Source organism: Harpia harpyja, chromosome 18 (genome assembly GCF_026419915.1).
Source record: "Harpia harpyja isolate bHarHar1 chromosome 18, bHarHar1 primary haplotype, whole genome shotgun sequence".
Lineage (NCBI taxonomy): Eukaryota > Metazoa > Chordata > Aves > Accipitriformes > Accipitridae > Harpia > Harpia harpyja.
The window spans coordinates 15251462-15273569 of NC_068957.1; the positions used below are offsets into that span (position 1 = coordinate 15251462).

The 22108-nt window shown below is 54.9% G+C and overlaps 2 protein-coding genes across 14 annotated transcripts in view; both read right to left on the reverse strand.

The window, feature by feature from the left end:
• The window catches only part of NLGN3 (neuroligin 3), a 42101-nt gene extending 29538 nt beyond the window's left edge, over positions 1-12563 (reverse strand). For all 4 annotated transcript variants that reach the window (XM_052813442.1, XM_052813440.1, XM_052813441.1 and 1 more), the window contains exon 1: positions 12437-12563. The gene's annotated coding sequence lies outside the window, so the exon portion shown is untranslated. The remainder of the gene's footprint in view (positions 1-12436) is intronic.
• A 4425-nt stretch (positions 12564-16988) lies between these two features.
• The window catches only part of MED12 (mediator complex subunit 12), a 37872-nt gene continuing 32752 nt past the window's right edge, over positions 16989-22108 (reverse strand). For 2 of the 10 annotated variants that reach the window (XM_052813393.1, XM_052813383.1), the window contains 3 exons: positions 19711-19896; positions 19464-19545; positions 16989-17423 (listed from right to left, as the gene is read on the reverse strand). In XM_052813393.1, coding sequence (XP_052669353.1) covers positions 17380-17423; positions 19464-19545; positions 19711-19896 — 312 coding nt within the window. In that variant the 3' untranslated portion in view covers positions 16989-17379. The remainder of the gene's footprint in view (positions 17424-19463; positions 19546-19710; positions 19897-22108) is intronic. The other 8 variants (XM_052813392.1, XM_052813390.1, XM_052813389.1 and 5 more) reach the window with 8 other exon arrangements.

Consider the following 22108-nt stretch of genomic DNA (forward strand, 5'->3'; position numbering starts at 1 on the left):
GAGACCGCATGAGAAGTGTCAGTTAAGTTCCTCAATGCTGCAAGAACATATGTGGGACAGAAGCTCTTTGACAACTCCCAGACACATGCCAAGATCCTCGAGAGCTCCCATTCAGAACAGAAGAATGTTACCCAAAATCCCTAGAAACAGACAGTTTCAAATGCCACTTCTGCTGTGGTGCCAATGGCCTCCTGCTGCAATATGGCCTGTCCCCATTTGCTCCACAGCCTTTAATGAGTCCTTCATGAAGGAGCCAAGCCTGCCTTCGGAAGGACACCAGGGGCAAAGCAGACCTTTCCCTTGCCCACACTTCAGCCTTTCCAGACATTTTTGGTGTTGAATGCCAGCACACTGTTCGATGCCCAGCTCCAGAAGGCACACTACACAGCAGGTGAGATAGCCTGGCTCATTTCCAGCTCTTGTTTAGCATCAAAAGCTCCAAAAATGCAGGAGGTTTCTCAGGGTCACTGAGCCAAGACTGGCAATGCTGCTGAAGGACAGCCAGTGAGCACTGCAGCAGGGATGGTGTTGGGGTCAGCACCCAATACTGCCGATGCAAGCAGAGGGCGGCTTCTATAGAGGACCCAAGGACAACCATGCTTGAAAGCCTGGGCTCTCTTGGAGTGGGCTATGCGCTCACCTTGAGCTGGTCTGGATTTTGACCAACCTTCCCACTCACTGCTTTCCAGGAGTCTGGTGGAAAGCTGAGGCAGGGCCACGTGGCACAGCCAGCAGCTGCTGTGTGAGCAAGAGGCTCTGCTGGGACAGATCCCTGGCAGTGAAAAGGACAGCAGCAGCAGCCTCTTGGTGGGCCGCCGGGTTTCCATGTGGCTCAGGGATAGCTGGTGGAAGTAGGCCATTTAGTGCCACATTCTGAATAGAAATAATCTGGATTATCTCACGTTACGGCTTCCCTGACCCCAGCATGAAGAAACGATGCAGCTTTTCTCTCCCTCACCTTGCTGCTTGCAGTTTCAATTTACAAATGCTTCCCTGCAGGGGCAGAGGTTAATGAGAACCACTGTCTAAACAGCAAACACAGTGCCCTGGCCTTGGCATGGATCTACACACACTTGCTGCCCAGCCAGAACAACTGGCAGCAAAGGAAGAGAGCCTGACCCTGCCTGGAAGATCAAGGAGCCCCAGAGGAGACTCCAGAAGGCCTTGCAATGGGGTCGCCGCACACACTACAACAGCTGGATGTGGCATCGCTCTATCCCAGCCTGAACGTGCCTGGTCCGGCCTGGCAGGACCGACCACCATGGGGCGGTGCTTTGTGCTGTTCCCTGAAGATCGTGTGAGGGGGTGCAGGCTGCTCAGTGCTCCCCAGCCCTGCCAGCACGTTGATCCCTGCCTGCTTCGACCCCAGGGCAGGGGAGGTGGGCCCGGCGCGTCCCCACCGCCCCGCCGGGCCGGGCGGGAGCTGTCCCTTCAGCACCGCGCCGCTCCCGCCGGCCCCTCCCGCGCCAGGAGAAGGAGTGGCGGTTCTTCTCCGAGCAGACCCTCAGCCCAGCCCTGCAGCCCAGATCGTCTAAAAGGCACGGAGTACTTGCAGGAAAAGCGCTCGGTCTCTCTCGGGCTCCACTGGGCCGTTTGTCTGGCGGCTGGAGGAAAGGCGGGACGTGCAAGGATAGCTGCCGAGCAAACTGCATCACCTGGACTCGATGAGGGGCGACCTCATTGCTCTCTACAGCTTCCTGAGGAGGGGAGGTGGAGAGGGAGGTGCTGATCTCTTCTTCCTGCGATCCAGTGATAGGATGTGTGGGAATGGTTTGAAGCTGCGCCAGGGGAGGTTTAGACTGGACCTTAGGAAGCATTTCTTTACCGAGAGGGTGGTCAAACACCGGAACAGGCTTCCTAGAGAGGTGGTCGATGCCCCACGGCTGTCAGTGTTTAAGAGGGTTTTGGACAATGCCCATAATAAAATGCTTTAGCTTTTGGTCAGCCCTGAATTGGTCAAGCAGTTGGACTAAATGGTCATTGTAGGTCCCTTCCAACTGAAATATTCTATTCTAGAAGAAACAGCGCTTCATAAATACATGGCAGAATTACTCCAGCACTCGCTTTGTGCGGGCAGGTGACTGACAATGCAAAAGTGCATCCACAGAACCCTGGAATTTCCAGACATCTATTCAGGAGCAAACTGACAGACAATCTGCTTTCAGCAAGCCCTTGGCGCCAGCACAAAGTTCATACCAAGACAACTTGCTTTCTCTCCAACACATCACAAACAAGCACCAGGCACCTACTTTAAGGCAATATAAGCTCACTCACAAATCAGAGATCAACACTCTGCAGCTAGCGACTGGAGTGCAAATCTCACCCAGCGAAGAGAGAGCTGTCTGCACAAGCAGCATTCCTCTCACTTCCTTCTCCAGCTTTGGCGAGCCGCGCATTGACATTATCCCAGCTGCTCATCACCATCCCCCTCACATCTGCCAGAGTAATGGCTCCTAAGTCCTCTCCCAAACAACCACCTTGGAAACTACCGTGGCTAGCAGGGGCCCCAGTTCTTGAGTTAACATGGATCATTATGACTGAACCACATTAGGAAGCAATTACACAAGAACAAGGCTCTTTTCAGAGCAACAAGCTTCTGAAACTCTAAGTCCAAACACGTTCATATTTTTTATGTTAGCAAAAGCAGGTTTGAAATTTAACAAAGAAAGTAGACTTCAGTGACCCAAAGCGGCTGGCTTGATGCAATGACACCCCCATTTCTGAAATGCCCCACACTAAGCAGCAAGTATGAAACCCCGCTGCTGATGGAATGTCCTTCCCCAAAACTCTCTCACACCCCAGTTCCTCAAGCTCCTTTCTGGACACCCAGCCATGCAAAGGACATGGACCTCCTCCAACCAACTGGGCCATGGGCAATTTGCACAAAGCCCTGTCCTACCCGTACTACCACCTGTGCTAATAATGGGTCAAGATGTCTCACACATGCTCCAAGGAAAGCTGAGAAAGCACCAGTGGCTGCACACAGGCTGAGTGTGTGCACAGCCAATGCTTTCCATGGACTAGCATGGCCTGGAGGAGGCTCTATAAATGTAAGGAGGTGGGCTGGGCAGAGAGGAACCGACTGCAGCTTAAAATACAAAGACTTCCTGCAAATGTGACTAGACAGGATGGGCAACAAACCCCAAGACTGCTTTGAAGGGGAACAGCTACACCAAAAATAAGTTGTCAGTGTTTCAATTTTACTGACTCAAAGCAGAGAGACAAACCCGCTTAATCACAGGTTGTAATCCAGACCGTGGCTGTAAGAACCTCTGGTTTCAGTGGCAGAGCTGATTGTTTCCTTTATTGACACCTGCCCCAACCATCTATTTCTGCCTGACATCACTGCCCACTGCTCTTTGTCAGCTGAGCAAAGTTCTGTGGGGCAGAATTGTAAACCAGGTCATGGAGGTGATGCAGGCTAAAGGTAATGAAACCCAGGGCAAAGAACAAAGATGAGGAAAACAGTTGGAGACAAACAGGAAGGAACTTTACCATGGAAGCTGAAACACGACATAATTAGTCAGTTTTCCTGTGCAGAGATAAAGTTACAAGTTAGCTGGCAGTGTACAAGCACCAACTTCCTGCACCACCTGTTACCACCGTCTTGTACCATGGGACACCAACCCAGCCACCAAGTCCGTGGAGCAGGGTGGGACTATGCAGACAGCAAATCCCTGTGCAAGAGGGGGTATGGGCCATCCCGACAGAGCCACCCCTCCAGGGTCACAATGCAGGCAGCAGGGCCATGCATGCTCCCTCATGGTGCTAGAAAACCCAAACATTGCAGTCCAGCACCAAATCACTTCCTCACTGCAGGATCCTTGGTGGCAATGCTAAGGAAAGCTGTCCCAGGAGATGTTTGAGCTAACATCACCTCCACTGTCCACACCACCTCCACCTTGTTACAATAGTCCCTACTTTCAGGTGAAACACCAGCCAGGCTCCATGCAGACCCACACAGCCAGAGCTCAAGATGTGGGGCTGTGCCACCCCATGACCCCTGGCTTCCCACAGCTAGGAGTGCTGCAGGTCCCGTCCTGTGCCAGAGAGACACCCTGGCTGAACCCCAGCCCATCACCCTACTCAGAGAGGCAAGTGCTCCAGCACATCCTGCCTGACACAAGCTGCTGAGTTGTGTGTTAGTGCCAGTGCCCTGACCAAAGACCAGACGTGATTTTCTGACCATATTGCAAGAGTCAAGCTGGGGTCAGGGGAGCAGTGCTCTCTCTGGCCAGCAAGGAACACACAGACAGACTGATCATCCTGGCATCACCATGCTGGTGCCCCCTTCCAGGCCAGACAGCATCAGCAGCGACTCACCTCTCCATGACACTGTGGCTTGCCTGGGGACACAGCCAGTCCCGGCAGCAGCCACCACTGAGGACCAGGGCACTGCTCAGTCCCAGTTCTGCCATGGCTGGCCTGGGTGACTGTGCTCCCCTCCTCACAGCACTGGCCTCTTCATCTGCAACAGAGGGCTGCTCTCTGCAAAGCACTCAGAGGTGGAAAACCCAGAAAGCTCTGGACTGGGGCAGGAGAAGGGGAGCTATGACTACTGGCAGCAACACACATGGAGGACAGAGCTTTGGCAAGTGCAAGCTGCATTTCCTAACACTATAATGCCCGTTCCCTCTGCTCCTGCCAGCAAGCAGGACTCACTGGAAACATCAGGAAAGGAAGATCTGAACGTGGAGGTGGGAAAATGCCAAAGCACCACGGACTCCTCTTCACAACACCCATCCTCCCCGTTGCCCAGGTTGCAAGCTGCTGGTGGCATATAACACCAGGTCCCTCTCGCTTCCAGCTGTGCCGTGCCCCTCGCCTCCACAGGGCACGGGACACCAGCCCTGGGGCAGCACCTCTTGGCAGGGCTCCTGCCGGCAGCCAGGGCTGCTCACCCAGAGCCAACATGACACAGCGTCAAGCAGCCACGTCCTGCAGCAGCCACTGCTCCTCTGAGGTGACGTCAGCCTCCGCAAGAGCTGGCAGGCAGGACATGCTGTGCATGCCGGCCGTGCTGCTCCCAGACACTGCCTGGCTCCAGCAGACACTGTGGCCTGTGTTCCTCACCAGCTACAGCTTATCTACAAATTGAATTTCACACTTGCACGCTCCAGAATAAGGCACAGGTGCTGGAGAAGCCACCCTCCCCCTCCACATCTGTCTTCCCCTTTGCTCCACCCTGCCGCCGAGCACCAGCACTGAGGATAATGGCTGGCGGCTGTGGAGATGCTCCTGGGCAAAGCTGGTGACCCTGCACACCCAGCTTTGGCTCACAGTGGAGCCGCCACAGTGCTGATGGTGGCCTCCATGCTCAGGACAGCACCAGGGCAAGGGGAGCACTGGGGTCCCTGGCACAACGGCCACCCACACATGCTGCTAGCATGGCACAGCATCCAAAAATGCCCGTCTGCAGCTGAACAAGATAGAAGCCCATCTCAGAGTTACTGGTTTCCCCAGAAACCCTGAAGGCTTTCCCAGGAACTCTGGAAATGCACGTATTTGCTACATGCTCTAGTGAGCAACCTAAAGAGTTCATATAGGAGTCACGGCCAGAGATCGCTGTCATCACAGGTTGTACATATAGCTGGCAGCCCAGACAGATGCAGTGTCAGTCACCTTGGAAGGACCTCAAGCAGTTAGACGGTCCAGCCCAAGCCCACAACAGCGTCTACTCAACTAAGGCAAGCAGCTTCCTCAAGCAGGGAAGCTTGCCCTCAGCAAGAACCATCAGCCGTTTACATTCTGAAACCAAAACCAAAGCTGGTGTGACCGAGCAGAAGACCATGGAAACCCTCTGGGCTGGAGGGTCAGTCTGCAGCCAGGGCAGCTCTGCAAAGTCCAACTCTTGCTCATGCAACCAGGGCTGGCTAAGGACTGGAGGCCAGGCAAGCCTGCAGCTAGGAGGGAAGCCTCTTCAAATTTAATCCAAACTGTATTTTCTATTTTCCCTTGTAGCTTTCTCCTCCCATATTTTCTATCTTCAAGCATAAAAAAAGCAGAAAGCCTAAAACCTCTGGCAAAAAATCCTTTAATGTGTTTTACTGTATAGGCTGCCTAGTGTTAAGAAATAAGCTGGACCAGAGCAAATCAGGCAGCCTGGGGATGCCCTGCCTCTCAACAGGGAGAAGACCAGGATGAAGCAGGACATACAGGCAGGCTGCAAGGACCAGCAATGCCAAGGAAAGGCAACCTCCAGTGCCAAGAAGGCTCCCATGCTCCCTGCTGCTTCTCAGAGGTCCCCGAGCATAGCTCTGCCTCAACAAATGCCCACTTTGAAGCATCGCTCCCAGTGGACATGGGAGGAGGTTTTTGTTACAAAGAGCAGGTAACCACTTGGCTCCTCTTAAGGTCATAAGCATCAAAGTACAGCAGCTCCCTACCCAAGTCTGCAACCTCAGATCCTCATCAAGAGAGCCCAGCAGCAACAGAGACCAAATGGTGATGAGACAGAAACAGAGATCATTTCTGTCTTGAGGCACAGGATCTGTCCCCTTACAGCTGCTAGCCAAGGGCAGATTTCAGTTTGGTGGCTGGATAATTCCATCAGCCCTTGTGGACAGGGTCCTCCTGGAAGTCATGAGGATGGGAAACAGGGTCCTCTTCATGAGCTTCAACTTTGCTTGGCCTCATCCTGCTGTGCTGCACCCAAAGCCCACTGGGGACTGCTAGATCCCCATCTCATTCCTGCCTCCTCCTCTCCAAGTCCACTTCTCCCACAAGAAGCAAACCTCTCCCAAGCTAAGCCTCATACCTCCCTTCTGTCCTTGCATGTCTCTGAACTGTTCAAGGAGCTGGGGGACAGCCTTCTGGCACCCCACGTACACTGACGTAAGGCTGAACTGGACCCTCACTGATAGCAGGACATGAGTCTTTTCTCATCTGGGCATAAAACCAGGAACAAAACTGAGACTGATGTTTCCTGATGTGCATGAGAACAGAGCCAGGGGACTGGAGGAGGGGGAGATGACGATCAGATCCCCGGTGATCCCATAGTGCCCACCACATGCAGAGAGTACCAGGGAACTGGGACAATGCCAGGATGAGACTCCAGCTCTGCTGCCAGCATGTTGGGTGGGTGCCCCTATGCCCATGGTACCAGAGGAAGCAGAACTGCCAGGTAACACAGGAGGGAAGGGATATTGCCATCCATTTGCAAACCAACTGAATTAACTGTTCAGTGGACAGAAGTCTCCAGCAAAGGGTCCTGTGATGCTGAGGCAGACGATCGGTGCTTAGCCCAGGTCCCACCTCTCCCACCAGCTGCACCTCCATCACGTGGGGAGAGCATCCCACACTCTCAGCGAGGAAGCAGGACTGAGCAGGCATCTGTCACCCTGTGCCAAGCAAAGTAACACAGAGCTGGATGGGGATAAACCCATGCTTCCTTACCAAAGCCCAGCACTCCCTCTTGGCTCCACCCTCCCTGGTAGGCACAATGTTATGAAAACAACAGCTCAGACCAAGGGTCCACCTTGCCCTATGTACTTTTTTGCCAGTAGTCAGAAGCAGAAGCAATTTGCAGCTCAGCAGCTGCCCAAGTCAGAGATGGATCTGGGTGTATTTATTGGTTCTGGGAGAACCTCTTATCCTTCTTGAATTCATCCTGTTTCTCCTGGAACCAGTATAAGGTTTCACTGTTCATGACCCCTTGTTCTGAGGACTTCTACAGTTTCATAGCACGTCTGTGAGAGGCAATGTCTCTCCTCCTGTTTGGCACCTCCTGCTAGCTTCGTTTGATGTGACCTTGTACTTGCATGGAAAGAAACAGTGAACAGTTAACCTCTATCCCGTCTCTCCTGGCCTCCTGTAGACACATCTTATCCATCTTCTGTTGTTTTTTTTCCAGTCTGAAGAACCCTGCCTTATTTAGCCATTTTTTGCACAGAGGCTGTCAGACCTCAGACCATTCCTGCTGCAACTTCCAGGCATTTGACTGACAATGATCTCAACACCCATACATCTCTCCTGAGCTCCCCTGGGCAGCTCTAGGGACAGAGACACAGAGCAACTCCTGCCCCCTCCTCCTGCATCACTGTCCCATGAGTCCTCAAGTTGCTCAGCAGTGCCTAGAGTCATGTAAGGGAGGAGGAAAGATGTGAAGACAGCCAGACTCACAGACTCACCTCCACAACTCCTTTAGCACTGGGTGCCAGCACCAGGAGATGGACACGGCCACCTCCATGGTGAGTGGCATGCAGACGCTTTGGCCACGCTGCAGACTTGGGCTTCTTCTACCACTCCTTTAGAGCAGCAGCTAATGAATGCCTGATGAAGGCAAAGTCCCTGCAGCCCCTGATCACCACGCCAAAGGGGATTCTCAGCAGTCCCCTCCCCAAGCCCACCTCAAAGGCCTTCCTGACCAGCCTCTGCCAATCATCCTCACCCTCAGAGAGCCACAGCAGCCCAGGCCCAGACTCAAACAGGGCTCGCACACAGTACGAGCCCTGTAACACACTCTGTCTGCAACCTTTCCCCAACTTTGCCACCTGCTCTGCTGGCATGGCCAGAGCATCTGGCCACCAGGCAAAGCTTCAGCTCTGCTTGCCAGGCACCTCGCAGGATAGACTCACACTGAGATGCAGTTTGAAAATAACAGATGTTACTCCACTGTTCTGCATTCTGCAGTGTCAGGAACAAGGCTTCTTTACCAACAATCCCCTGAGCTCCTTGCCAAGGCAGTCTCAGCCCAAACAGTGCTCCCCGGCACAAAGTCTTGCTCACAGACAAGCCCCTGTGCCCCATGCCATGTGCCTGCCCTGCTGCTGGACAGACAACATGGCAAAAGGAGTATATTGCAAGGGCAGAGTTCCCCACACAACTGCAAGACTAAGCAACAACACAGGTTTCATCATGGACTGCAGTACCACATTGCTACACCCAGACAAGCCTCCAAACAAACAGCATGTATCCTCCTAACCAGGGAAAACTTCGAGGAACCACACGCACCAGACAGGACCTGGCAGTTGCAGCCAGAACCCCTGTGTCCTTCCACCGCTCCCGCTTCATCCCCATTTCCCCTCAGTCAGACTCGCTCCAGGGCCTGAATGATGTGGGTTCAAACTGCCAGCTCTGGCAATTGCAGGATCTTTTATTCATTCCCCTCACATGCGTTGCAGAATCCTGCTGAGGCCAGCAGCGCACAGGGATGGTCACAGCCTGCTCCCTGCCCCCAGCTCTGGGGAGCATCACATTAGGAGACCACCAGAGCATTTAGTCCATCATGCAGCACCACTCAGCTCTGCCACAGTCCTCAAAGCCAGCTCTCCTCAAGCACCCTGGTACCAGAATCCACCCTGCCTCCTTCTGCTGACGTGCCCCTGCCAGCTGGCTGCGACCACCTCCCCCTGTGCTGACCCAAGACCCGTGCACGCCCCTGGCGTGCCAGACCCTGATTAAGAAGCATCTTCTGAAACACTCTGTCAGTGGCAGCCAATAATCACAGACCATCAGGGGAGGAATCTCTGGGATCCCACAGGGAGTAAATAACTGTCCCATCCCAGTGGCACTGAAAGCCCTAAGGACGGAGCCAAGCTGTCCCTGCCCCATCCTGTCTGCACTTGGTGCACAGTCCCAGAACGGCAGATACTTGGCCCCTCTGTGCACTGCTGTGAGATTTCACACGTTCCTCCGTGGCTCCTCCACAGCTTGTGCCCAGACACATGCTCCATGTCCCCATCCCCACTGCTTCCCATCATCCTTCCACCCTCCTCCTGTTACCGGATTCCTCCAGCTACCACTGGCGCAGCATGGACACCCCACACCAGTCTGTCCCAGGACACAATTGCTCCTGGATAGCCAAGAGGGCTTCCCTTCTCCCCCCCCACTGCACAGAAGTAGCTCCTAGCAGGAAGGATATGGGATGATGGCAGCAAACCGCTTGGGAGGCAGCAGAACTGCTGTGGTTGGGGAGGTTTAGGAGCTGGCTGAGCTGCTGCTGCTCAGCAATAGTTTAGATGGAGCTTAGAGACTCGATGACCTCGAGGTCCCTCCCATACCTGCTGTCCTAAAATTCCTCCTCCCTTGGCACAAAGATAAGGCCAGCGTGGACCTTCCAAAGCATTTTGGCAGTCACTATCTCCTTGCTCTCGCTCACAGACTTAATGTGATCCTAGCCAAAAGGCACCTGGAGCTGGTCCTTGTCTGTGTTGGACCTGAGCACCCAGAGCGGACCCCACAGAGAGCCAGGAGAGACACAGCCACCACAGCTGGAGCCTCAGCACAGCACTCTGCCAATTCTCATGCTGCCTTCTGAAGCCTTGGCAGCCCCCTGCCCATGGGCAAGGCACTGCCAGCCTGCGCAGCAGCTCTGCTCACGACTCCTAGGCTCTGCCTGCCCTCACTGTCTTGCTCTTAAACACCTTCACTCCAGCCCTTTGGGAGAAGGGTGTCTACACGAGGTCTGGGAAGGAGACAGACCCAGATGTAAGGTCCAGGGCAACACCCTTGGCATGGGCTCAACCTTCCTCTCCAATAACACTGCCCTAGATGCACATTGCGTGTTGAATATGGGCAGTTGGAGGCTGTGTGAGGCAGTAGCATGCAGACCCTGCCAAGATGGGCACTGCAACTCCATTTCCTCAGCGCATCGCTGCACAGGGCCCAGACGCCCAGGTCTGAGGGCTGCCCTGCGTCTCAGCAGCTTTCGCTTGTGCCCTGGTGCTCTGGAGGTTGAGAGCTGCATGTTTGCAGGTGTCCAACCAAACTCCACATCCCGACTGCACATGTAACCATGGCAACTGCACATGCGAGTGGCAAAGCCTCGAGCTGGGCTAACTGCAAATGCAAATGAAGCAAACACATGCACAATGCTAAAAGTGTGACCTCTAAATGTCAGTCTTTAACCATTTTGCAGACACCAGCTCTGGTGGTGGTCACCTGCAATGTGCGGAGCAGGAGGAAATCTGCTCCGATGGGGACCTCGGGACACCCAGCCCTGTGCCAGGGGTTGGCACAGGTGCTCTAGTGCAGAGCAAGGAGAATAGAGTGACCCCTGACTTGGCAACCTCCAGGTCCATCTCTGGGGATGCATCCCCCCCTTACCCAGCGGGCAGATGCCTCTGATTCCACAAAGCACCCCGGTTTCCAGAGGAAAGAAGGTCCCACCAGGCTGACAAGAAGCACAACCAGCACAGGGGCTCACAGGGAGCTGGCTGTCAGCTGTCTTGCTGCACCCACACATGCCCAGCCACGGGGGCACCTCCAGCCCCTCTGCCGTTGCCTGGGGTTGAGCCGGCAGCAGCATCGGATGAGGCACCCTCAAAGGACAGAAGGAAGATCCCAGCATCCCGGGGAATTCATGCCAGAGCCACCTCCCAAAGGGAGGTCCGTGGCCTTGGGAAGGGCTGCCAGTGGAGGCACCAGGAGGTGTCACCATTTGGGAGAGCACAGTCCAGAAAGAGACTGGCTGGGCAAAGGCCTCACGTTCCTCATCACTTCCCTCCCTTGCTGCCGACAGCGCCAGAGGTGGACAGACCCCAGCACTCACCATCACCCACCACACCTGTCCTGCCCTGTGGCTTCGAGCGTGACGGAGCCAAGCTCAGGCGAAGGGCACTGACTCCAGCCACAGTGCGCATCGGTGGAGCCACCAACAACCCCTGCGCCATGTGCCTGACCCACCAGCCCCCTCAGGGACGAGTGTGGCCAGCACGACAGACCCCCTGTTTGATACCGAGCCTGCCTCCGCCCTGGCCCCCTGCCCAAGAGAGAGACAGGGAATGCCCTTTCGCTCTAGGAGCCCGATGTCTAACGTCATTCCCCATGCTATGTCAAATAAACCGAGCCAAGGGGATCTCCTGCCTGCCCTTGACCTGGGGATGCTCGTGCCAGCAGCCTCGTGCCAGGCGGCACTGGGCACATCCCTGCACCCCAAATAACCGACCCCGCCTGCACCGGCAACCCCAGCCCCGGGGAGGGTCCCCGTCCCTGGGGCGGGAGCGCCCGAGCCGGGACAGCCCCTGCTCCCGGCTCCATGCTGGGCCCGACGGGCTGAGCCGAGCGGAACCGGGCCAACCGGGCGGCCCCGGGCCGGGGATGCGGGCGGGGGCCGCGCAGCTGAGACGGGCGCACAATCCCCCCTTTCAGCCCGTCGCCATGGCAACCCGCCGGCTCGCCGCGGCCGCTCATCCGGCCCCGTTAACCCCCACCGTTACCCGCCGCCGCCGCGCTCGGCCCCACCCGTTAACCCCTGCCGCGCCCCGCCCCGATGCCCGGCCCGGCCCCGGACGCCCTACCCTGGGACCGGGACCGGGACCGGGACCGGGACCGGCCCGCGGCCATCCCCGCCCCGGGCGCCCCATCACCGCCGCGGCGGCCGGCCCCAGCCCCGCGCCGTGGGGCCGGTCCGATCCCGCCCGGCTGCCCTCCCCAGCAAAAGCCATGCCGGGCCAGGCTGGGCCGGGCCGGGCCGGGCCGGGCGGGGCGCACTCACCGTCGGGGGCGGTGGCGCGGCTGGGCCATGCCGGTGGCGGCAGCGGCTGCTCCGCGCCCCGCGCTCCGCTCAGTCCGGCCCGACCCCGCACCGGGAGCGCGCGGCGCGTGCACGGCGGGGGCGGGCGGGGGAGGGGCCGTACCGCAGCACCCCTTCGCTGCCGCCGCCGCCCGGTACCTGTACCGATCAGTGCTATCGGGCATCCCACGGCCCCGCCGCTGCGCTGGCCGGGCCCGGTACCGCATGCCCCGGCATCTGCACCGCCCTGGGTACTGCACCGAGGGGGTGTCGCACCCGCCAGGCACGGCGCAGTCCGGTACCGCGCCCGCTGGGTACCACTCACCGCACCTGCACCCCCGGTAACCCCCACGGCCCCTGGAACCCTACCCTGCGCACGGCACCGGCACTGCCCAGCTACCGGCCGCGGCGGGGGGGGCGGTAACCCCCACCGTCTCGAGCGGGACACCTGCACACCCCGGGGCACCCCGCACCACCCCAGCAAACGACTCCCATCTGCGGGGGCATCCCCGCACCACCCCGGGCATCCCTGCACTGCCCTGGGCATTCTGCATCCATCCTGGGCATCCAGAATCCTGCCCCACTGCACCCTGTACCTGCCCCAGCCACTCTGCACGGGTTCCCTTTACCGCCCCCCCCCCCCCCCACACACATATAGCCCTGGGCTGTGCTGCCCTGGCACGTCCCACAGCAGCCTTCCAGCCCCGGCATCTTTCCCTGTGGCCAGGGCAGCAGCCCCTGCCTGCCCCACCGCTCCTCAGCACCCAGCTACTCCGGGGAGGATGCCCCATCCCAGCCTCAGCCCTGGGGCCAGGCGCAGCCCTGCCACCCATCCGCCCCCCTGCCATGCACCGGGCCGTAGGCTCAGCAGCCACAGCCCTATAGGCCCCAGCAGCACCGTGCAGCAAGACCCAGAACCTCTGCCATTCCCCTTTCCTCCTGGCATGCCGCTTCCCAGCGTAGGGATATCTTCCCCTCCCACGCACGGCCTCCTGGCAGGAGCCGCCTCTCCTCCAGCCTACCTCTGCCCGTGGCAGGGCTACCTCTCTGTTTCAGTCCTGCCTGATGGGATTACAGAAATCATTTGAAACAAGGTGTGGATTCGGGTTCTGCTGGATGTGTCTCGTCTCTACATCTCTCTGCAATAGCCAAGGCAGTATCAGCTGCGATGCCTGATCAAAGAGGAGGACGTGCAGTTACCAGCAGACACCTCCACGCTTTCCAATCCAGGCAAGGGGAGCTGGGCTCTGCCTCCCTCCTGCTGCCAGAGCTGCAACCCAGACCCTACCCAGGCTCCGCAGAGCAGCCACTGCTTCCCAATTAAGATGCTTGTGTGGCAGCATGCAAAGTGCAAGCATTTATTTTGGCTCTCCTGCATGCCACCGGCACATGCACAGAGCAGGTCAGAGCTTTCCTGCCCCTCCTGCCCCACTCCCTCTCCAACTGACTGCTCACTGGTGGTTAGCAGCTTGATCAATTTTGTTGCTGGCCTGTTATACGCAGGGTGAGCTGCATGCTGCCACCCCGTACACCCTTGAGCAGACAACAGGGTCCAGCATCCTATGGGATGGATGCACAACCCTGCCCAGTGCCCACCAGGGTTCATCAACCCTAAGAAGCATCCTGAAGGGGCCCCTGGACCGGTACCTGGCTGCCCCGCAGCAGGTAGGGCTCCAGGCATGGCTCCCTGTATCCCACTGCCTAGCAAAACCCACCCAGGATGGGATCACGGTGCACAGCTGCAGTGGTGCCTCATGGCCCGCTCCCCACCACGGGCACTGCACAGGGAGGGTTGGGTGCTCGCAGAGCCACTCCACTCCCAGCTTCAGATAGATTTTCTTGCACAACACCAGCTCTGATGGTGCCTGACAAGACACCCTTGCCTGGGCCATGGTCCATGGGACCACCCATGCCAGGCTGTTGGGTGGGTGAGTGTGTGGGGCATGACCTGCTCCTGCCCACCCATCACCCCACCGTGTCAAGCCTTGTACAACCTCAGGCTTCTCCCCATGTGCTGGGCACACACCATGCAGCACTGCCTGCACACACCTCCTGTGGACCCAGCCCAGGCACCCCTTGGTGCTGGCCCCTGGCCCCAGGGAGCCCAGCATCAAACATACACCCCCCACCCTGGACCAGTGGCCACAGCAGGGCAGCCTCATGTGTTACTCAATGGGCAGCATGTAGTAAAATCTCCCCGGTCGCCTCTGGCTCTGTCACAAGCAGCATTTAGCCACGACTCAGAGAAGGAGCAGAAGGGCTGGAAGCTGTCAGACCTGCTTAAAACCGCCGCAGCTCAGTGCTAACATGCAGCACAGCAGCGGTGGCTGCAAGGCATGCAGCCAGGCTGGGCAGAGCGCAGCTCCCCAAACAGGCCCCTTGCCATGACCAGGTCTTGCCCCAGTCCCCACATCCCCCCACAGCCTCCTGCACCCACTGGAAACCTCTGGGCCACCAGAGGGTCTTGGACACTGGCAGCCCTGGGTCTGTCACCACAATGGAGCTCTGGAGTCCTGCTCATCACACACAGACCTGACCGGCCAAGCATCCAGCATGGCTGGGGGGAGCCTTTTGTGGGAGGAAAGAGTAGGGGCAGCCCCGTTGCTGGGCCATGCAATAAAGCAGGGTCCCCTGGCAGCAGGCAACTGGCCCCAGGGAGGGACATGTCCTTCCCTTTCCCCCAGTGAGGCAGCGTGGTCCCTGGGATGCTTTCACCAGATCACTGGGGCCCTGAAGGGCACAAAGCAGGAGGTCAGCACCCGATTCCGTGCTCTCCTGCTGCAGCACCCTGCTCTGCCACAGCTGCCGTGCAAGCAGCAACCAACTGCACCCCTGCCCAGAGCCGCCCTGCCTTCTGCCACACCGCTCCAGCGCCGGCTGCTGCAGAGAGCCGCCCTCCCTCCCACCTCCGGCACGGCAGCAATGCAGAAAGCAGCATCCAAGATGCTGCTTGGCGCAGGCTCAGCTGCCTGCCAGGGCCGGCAGAGGAGGGGGCTGCCGGCCACGGCTGCACGCACTAGGAAGAGGGGCTTGTTCTGCCCAGAGACAGTGCCCAGTTCCCCCAGGCTGTGGCTCCGCTGGCCCTGGGGCACTCCCTGCCCGCACCCCAGGCAGGATAGGGGGGAGCACAGCCCTCCTGCCCCAGCCATGGGTCCCACAGAGCAGGGGTTAGCTGACACAGCCACGGCAGTGAGCAGGGCTTCCACCTCTGGGGTCACCCAGTACAGGCTATAGGCAAGCAGAGCCCCTGGCACAGGCTTCCCCTGGGGCATGACGGGAGGGGGGGCCTAACAGCCAGCCCAAGGCTGCTCCTCCCTAGCCTCATGCAAGGGCACAAGCAGGGATGCACACACATCTGTCCTCATTAATGAGGGTGTCCATCTCCATCAGGCCTGGCCAGCAATGCCTTCCAACCCACCTGCAACAACACAGCAAGAGCCTGGCACAGGTGCAAGGGCAGTGCAGTTTGGGGATGAGCAGGGCACAGGGTGCCAGGCAGCCCACACAGCTGTGCCCCTGAGAGAAGCCACCCACCTGCTCCCGGGGAGGCAAGGGCTCAGCTCCAGTTCTTGGGGCAGCAGGCACAGGCACATCAGCCAGCACATGGGGCACTGCCCTGAGTCACCAACATCCCTCACAATAGTCTGAGCACAGCTGAGGGCTAAAGCCCCAACATCCCTCCTTCTCTCCCACTCCCTAAGCTTGCCTTCTTGCCATGGCCTACCCTACAGAACTGTTTATTTGCCCTTAGATTAAGATCAAGTGCAGCTCTTCCATGAGTCCCTGTGAGCCTCACCACATCCCACACCGATGGGACAGAAGGAAGACATGGGTCAAGAAAAAGCTACCAGAGGGACCACAGGTCAAATGGTCCACAAGCAAATTGCTGAGGAAGAACAAAAGAGAAAAGAAAGGTGCTGGTGATGGCAGTTTCTAGGTTCAACAGACAGCAAGAATGCAGAGCACTAAGCTAAAGCAGCCTGCTACACAGAGAGATGAGACTCCTAGCATTAGCCAGGTCAAAAGTTGAGAATGCAGCATATTACCCATACAGTGAAAGCACTATGGCTGTCAGGAAGGAGCTAGCAGAGGAGCCTCGGTGCTTATCAGCAAAACCATGCTGCGATGAGAAGTGCACTCAGTCTGCAGCTCCTCCTAGACTGCAGAGGTACTAGCTTGAGCATCTCAGTAACTGCTGTGGCTGGGAAGCTGGGCTTGTTAGGGCTCAAAATTACCCTGCAATATAACTCCCTCTTGCTTTATACCTCTGTCCTGGTGGAACATGCCACAGACTACTAGTAAAGCTCTTAATCAACATACGAATCCCTACAAAGCTTGCACAAACTCTTGCAAGCGTGTGAACACAAGCTCATGAAACAAACAGGGAAGGGGGTCGGTCTTTCCCAAACCAAATTGTTTAGCCGTTCACAAAAGCTCTACTGAGAAAGAGATAAAGACCATGTACATATAGGCGCTGCTGGGCTGTACTGGGAGGAGCGCTGAGGAGGAAAGACAGGCTCTGAATACACACTCCTTTTGCAAAGTAAGCTCTCTGTATTCATCCAAGAATGTCTGCAGTATGGGGTTCATCTGGTATAAATAAAGTACAAAATTTTACAATGTCTTAATCATTATTTTAACAAAATACTAAAAACTGAGTAAAAACTGAAACCAAAGTGGGAAGGGAGACTATCAGCCACAAGGGATCTCCATAAACATTTGTAGAAATTGGATAATAAAAACACTTTCTCTGTACAATAAAACCATCCTCCTGGCATCTCCCTGTGAGATGGGCAGCAGCAGCACTGGGAGCACAGGCCCAAGGACAGAGGTTGGGGGCAGCCCCAGTTTGTGGGTCAGGCTGAAGAGGCTGTATCCAGTCCACAGTGATGTCTCCCTCCTGGATGAGGCTGAAGCGCCACAGATCAGTAGCGTCCAAATGGGTTGTTGTTCTGCTGTGTCTGTGTATCTGTTGAGGTCAAGACAGAGTTAGACAGTCACGAGGTCTGGTTCAGAAAAAGAGATCCCTCTCCCCACATCACCAGCACAGTATGAGGAGTGTGTCGCAGGCTGTGAGAAGAAAAATATAACCTTTATGGCACTCCCTGCTCTGGTCATTTGTCTTAGCCTTTAGGCAGCAGCACAGTCAGGACCCCACACTCTTTGAGGAAGACAGGTATGTGCCAGTCCCGATCCTGAAGCTTCTCCAGAGGAGGTCTCTCCATCACTCGTGGTGGAACTGGTGCACCGTAACAAAGCCCTGAAAGGTGGCAGCTAGCTGGGAGGATGACTTTATGGATGAATTATTTCCGATTTTGAAAGAAAATCACCCCTATAAGATTGCACAACACCTGCAGCCATACAAGCTGCTCAGACAGCTAGTATCAAACACTCATCCTGAGGCACACCCAGAAACCAGAGTTAGTGAAGGTTTCAAACTACCCTGGCTCCCTGTCACTATCTCAGTACAAATGAAGGACATGCCCAAAGGACTTCCAGATGGCACAAAAAGGGCAGGAAACATGGTAAAGATATATTCAAGAACCTCATGAACTTCCAAACTGCTGGGACTGATCTTTTGTGATATACAGTGCTCAGAGTACACTTGGGTACTGTCCGGTTAATAGAATTCTGTAGTTTCTTTCCTGAAATCCCATCAGCATGTTTGAACCTAAGTCAGACTAAGTAAAAGGAGACCAGTGTAACCTGGCTAGCCTGCTCTCCTTCTCAACTCTGCTGCACAAACGGCACATTCAGGGATAACCTGGAGCCTCCTAAAGCAGCCTATCCTGGGCCCAAAGTATTCTTGTCCCCCTCCTACAGGTTGTTCTTGGTTTATGTCCTGCTTTCCACTCCATCCCAGACAGTACAAATATGAACTCCAGATGGTGCCTGGTGGAACTGATGCAAACCCAATGAGGGAGCATGGAAGCTGCATGCTGACACATGGCTGCATTGGACCCACGTATCTGTTCCACATAGAACAGCTCCATTTGCTGTACAGACAAGATACAAAAATATGGCTTTCTGCTATATTCAGATTCTTATATGAGGTCTTCCTATGCTTGAATGTCCTGGCTGGGATCCTTGCACAGGCTTGTGGTTTGTGAATCAGGCTAGTGGGAAATTTAGCACATTAAAACTCCTGGTTTGGGGAGGTTTTTTTTGGTCACAAGGACTAAGAATTTTCCATCAGGGAACAAGTATAAGCACAGTTTCCAAGCCCCCACTCCACACATTATTACATCTAGCACAGTCTCACGCTTAACGCACTGCAAAAAAACCCTGTGCAGTCCATTTCTGGGCATTTTCATAGCATGTCTGTAATTTTTATGGCAGAAAAGCCAGTGAGGTGACAGTAAAACAGCAGGCCGTTCAGAAGGGAACAGCACAGACACTGGGTTCTGTTTCTAGATCTCCCAGCCAGTAGTTCAGTGCAGATTATAGGAATACAGTGCCAGATGAAACACCACCTATGCCATTACCCGGTCTGTGACAGCAGCCACAGAAGCCCGCAGAACACCGCAAACACAGCAAGTGTGCAGCAACACTTCCCAGAGTACCCTCCCTGCCTCCAAGAAGTCTTGCCCTGATCACAAGAACACAGTATCTCTGGGTCATCCACCAAGCGAGTGCCCCAGGATTACAGCTTTCTTGTGCACCTCAGAGGTCATCTGCAGCAGAGGAAATACCTCTGAATGCTTTAAAGCTTCAGACTGCATCCTTTCAGGAAAGCTGCATGGCAGCCCCTACAAAGTCTCAGTTCCCTTGCCCCTCTGCAGGCAGCAGAAGGAAGGTCTGGAAGGTTGCTCACAAGCTGGCAAACTCTGCCTGCCCTGCTGCTGTGTCCCCTTGGGCCAGGAGCTCCAAGTCCTGATGCCACCTCCCTGCCAGCACCATTTATGGCCTCAGACAGTCTGGTTTGGCCTTGTTTCTCTACACCAGGGTACCTGCAACAGAAAATGGTGGGGAGGAGACTAGGGACAGGATCAAGAACATTAAGGCTTACTAGAAAGCTGTTGCTGAAGCTGTCGAACCAGAGCAGCTGTTTGCTGCTGCTGCTGTGTCTGCTGAAGGCCCTGGCGCTGGAACTGCAAAGACAGAAATGTAGTTATAGCCACACCACCTGGCTGGCAGCCTCGGCATTCACACAAGTCCTGGGAAGCGCAGGGGAGGGAGAAGGGGGGGATGCAGGTGGAGCACCGTTGGATTTGTGCTGGTCTATCACGTCCCTCTGCCTCTGAGGGAACACTCACAATGGGCTGCTGGGGGGGAAGAGCCTGCATCCCCAGCCCTGGGGGCTGGCCCTGTGCCTGTGGCTGAGGCACTGTGGAGACCTGGGGTTGCTGTTGTGGCTGTGGCTGCGGCGGCTGTGGCTGCTGCTGCTGTTGCTGTTGCTGCTGCTGCTGCTGCTGCTGTTGCTGCTGCTGCTGCTGCTGCTGCTGCGAAGACAAAAGAGAAGGGACCATCAGGGAACTGTCTGGGCAATGCGCACAGCAACAGGGCACAGGAAGGGCTGAAGGAGGAAGGACATTCCATGCAGTAACATATCCTCTTACACCATTTTCCTTACAGGTACTTACATTACCCAAATTTCACCAATTTCTCAACCCTGCCCCAGGCTGAGAAATGTCAAGAAATACAGGGACAATAACAAAGTTCTCCTGCAAGATGAGGTAACAACAGATGGCAGGAAATGAACTACGAGACTACCGGTCAGCTGGGGAATGACCAGGAGCAAACAAGATACAAGAACAGAAAACAAACTAAGAGCTACCTCAAGAGGTTGGCTGATTCATCTTTTGCCTCCTGGTTAAGATCAGCAATACTGACTTCACTGAGTATTTGCCTGAGCTGTTCTTGAAATTTTTCCAGAGACAGCAAGAGCTCCTATAACCCTCCTACACAATCCATTCCAGGTCACAATTACTCCTACCACTGGAGTTTTCCCTAATCTCTACTCAGAATTTCATATGTTGTAACTTAAGGCCATTTCTTGTCTACAGCCAAGGGACAAGAACAGATAAGGGGGTTTTGGCTTTTTTTGAAGACAAAAGATTTGGAGACTTATCTCTCCTCTTGTCTCTGCCTCTCTAACTCAACGCCCAGCTATTTCAGCCTTTCCTTCTCAGTCACATTCCCCAACTCTTTGATCTATCTTGCTGCCCTTCTCTGCCACTCATGCCAGCTGGTGTTGCACTTCAGTAAAAGGATGTGGATAAAACTGGATGCAGTGCTCCAACTTAGATGTTGACAGAACTAGTTACGGTGAGAATATTCAGCATGTTGAACTTGGAGTCAGATTATACCCACAGTCTCAAGGTTTTTTCATTTCTCCCATCTGCCAATGTAGTTTTGAAGTCTCTAGATCAACAGAAGAATTTCTAGCAGAAACAGAAAACTACTAATGCTATCATAAAAAACCAACGTGGTGATGCTAGGTACAGTTCCGATCACTGGCTCAAAAGGATAAGGTTCAAACCTTGGACAGACTCAGAAAACAGACAAAAATACAATCAGGAGAAGGGACAGGATCTTATGCGAGGAACTTAGAAAAACCTGACCTATGGAAGCTGCAAATGGTCCCTAGGAATACACTGGGTAAACATCAGAGAGAAAGAAGAGCCAGTAAACAACAAGAAACAGTGGACAATAATAACTGGATACAAGAAAGAGTCACAAACACATTGAAGCTGGGATCAAGGATTCAACACAAAGGCAGTTTCTAGAACAGCCTCCTAACTTCCATCTTAAACCAGTCTGGCCACTTAGGTTCTTGAAATGGATGCTATGACCTGGGTATACAAGAAAGCAGATGACTGACTAAATGAGCCAGGATACCCCTCCCAATTTCAAGTCCTACCTTCTTGCAACAGCTGACTACCAACCCATGTAAGACAAACCAAAAGGCCATCTCTCCTTTCTACAAGCCACTGCATCATGACAGTCAACTCAAGCACCAGGAGTCTGTTATGTATCTGGTATGCCTCTGATAATGCTGCAGGAGTCACAGTAACAGGGGAGATTTTGGGCACTCCACTTTTTTTTACTTTTTTAAGCAACCAAGCAATGTCAGCTAAAAGCTGAAGGTATGCATGAAGTTACTGAGCTAGAAGTACAAGCAATTTGTCTGATGCATGTTCTTTTTCTAAATATGAGTGATGGAGAATGCTAAAAGAAACCAAGTGAATAGTCAGGGGGTGCTACTCATCAAAAGGACTAAAAGCTGCTGACGGTGCTACAGACATTCTCTTGTCCAGTGCAAGGCAGCAGTTCTCAAATACTGCTGACTGCAGCTCTCTGCAGGAACCACTGACTCGCTCAGGCCCCTCTCAGAACAAAAAGCCTCAGCACTCCGTGCTGTGTAATGTCTCCCCATATTCTACAGGTTTGCTAGGCCTTGTCATAAGGTACGCAATTCACCAATTAACCCAAATTATTTCTGTATTTCTCTGTCAATTCAATACATTTCTGTAACTCCAAGAAATCTACTCATATCTGCATATTATATAAGTATTTAATATTCATAAGACCATAATGCAAATCCATGGAATACTCATGTCTGTTGACACACGTGTGAACTTCTTGAAACCTAGAGTTGGGTCTAACAGCTTACTTTGGATCAGTTTTTCACCATCTGCTGTTAGATACAGA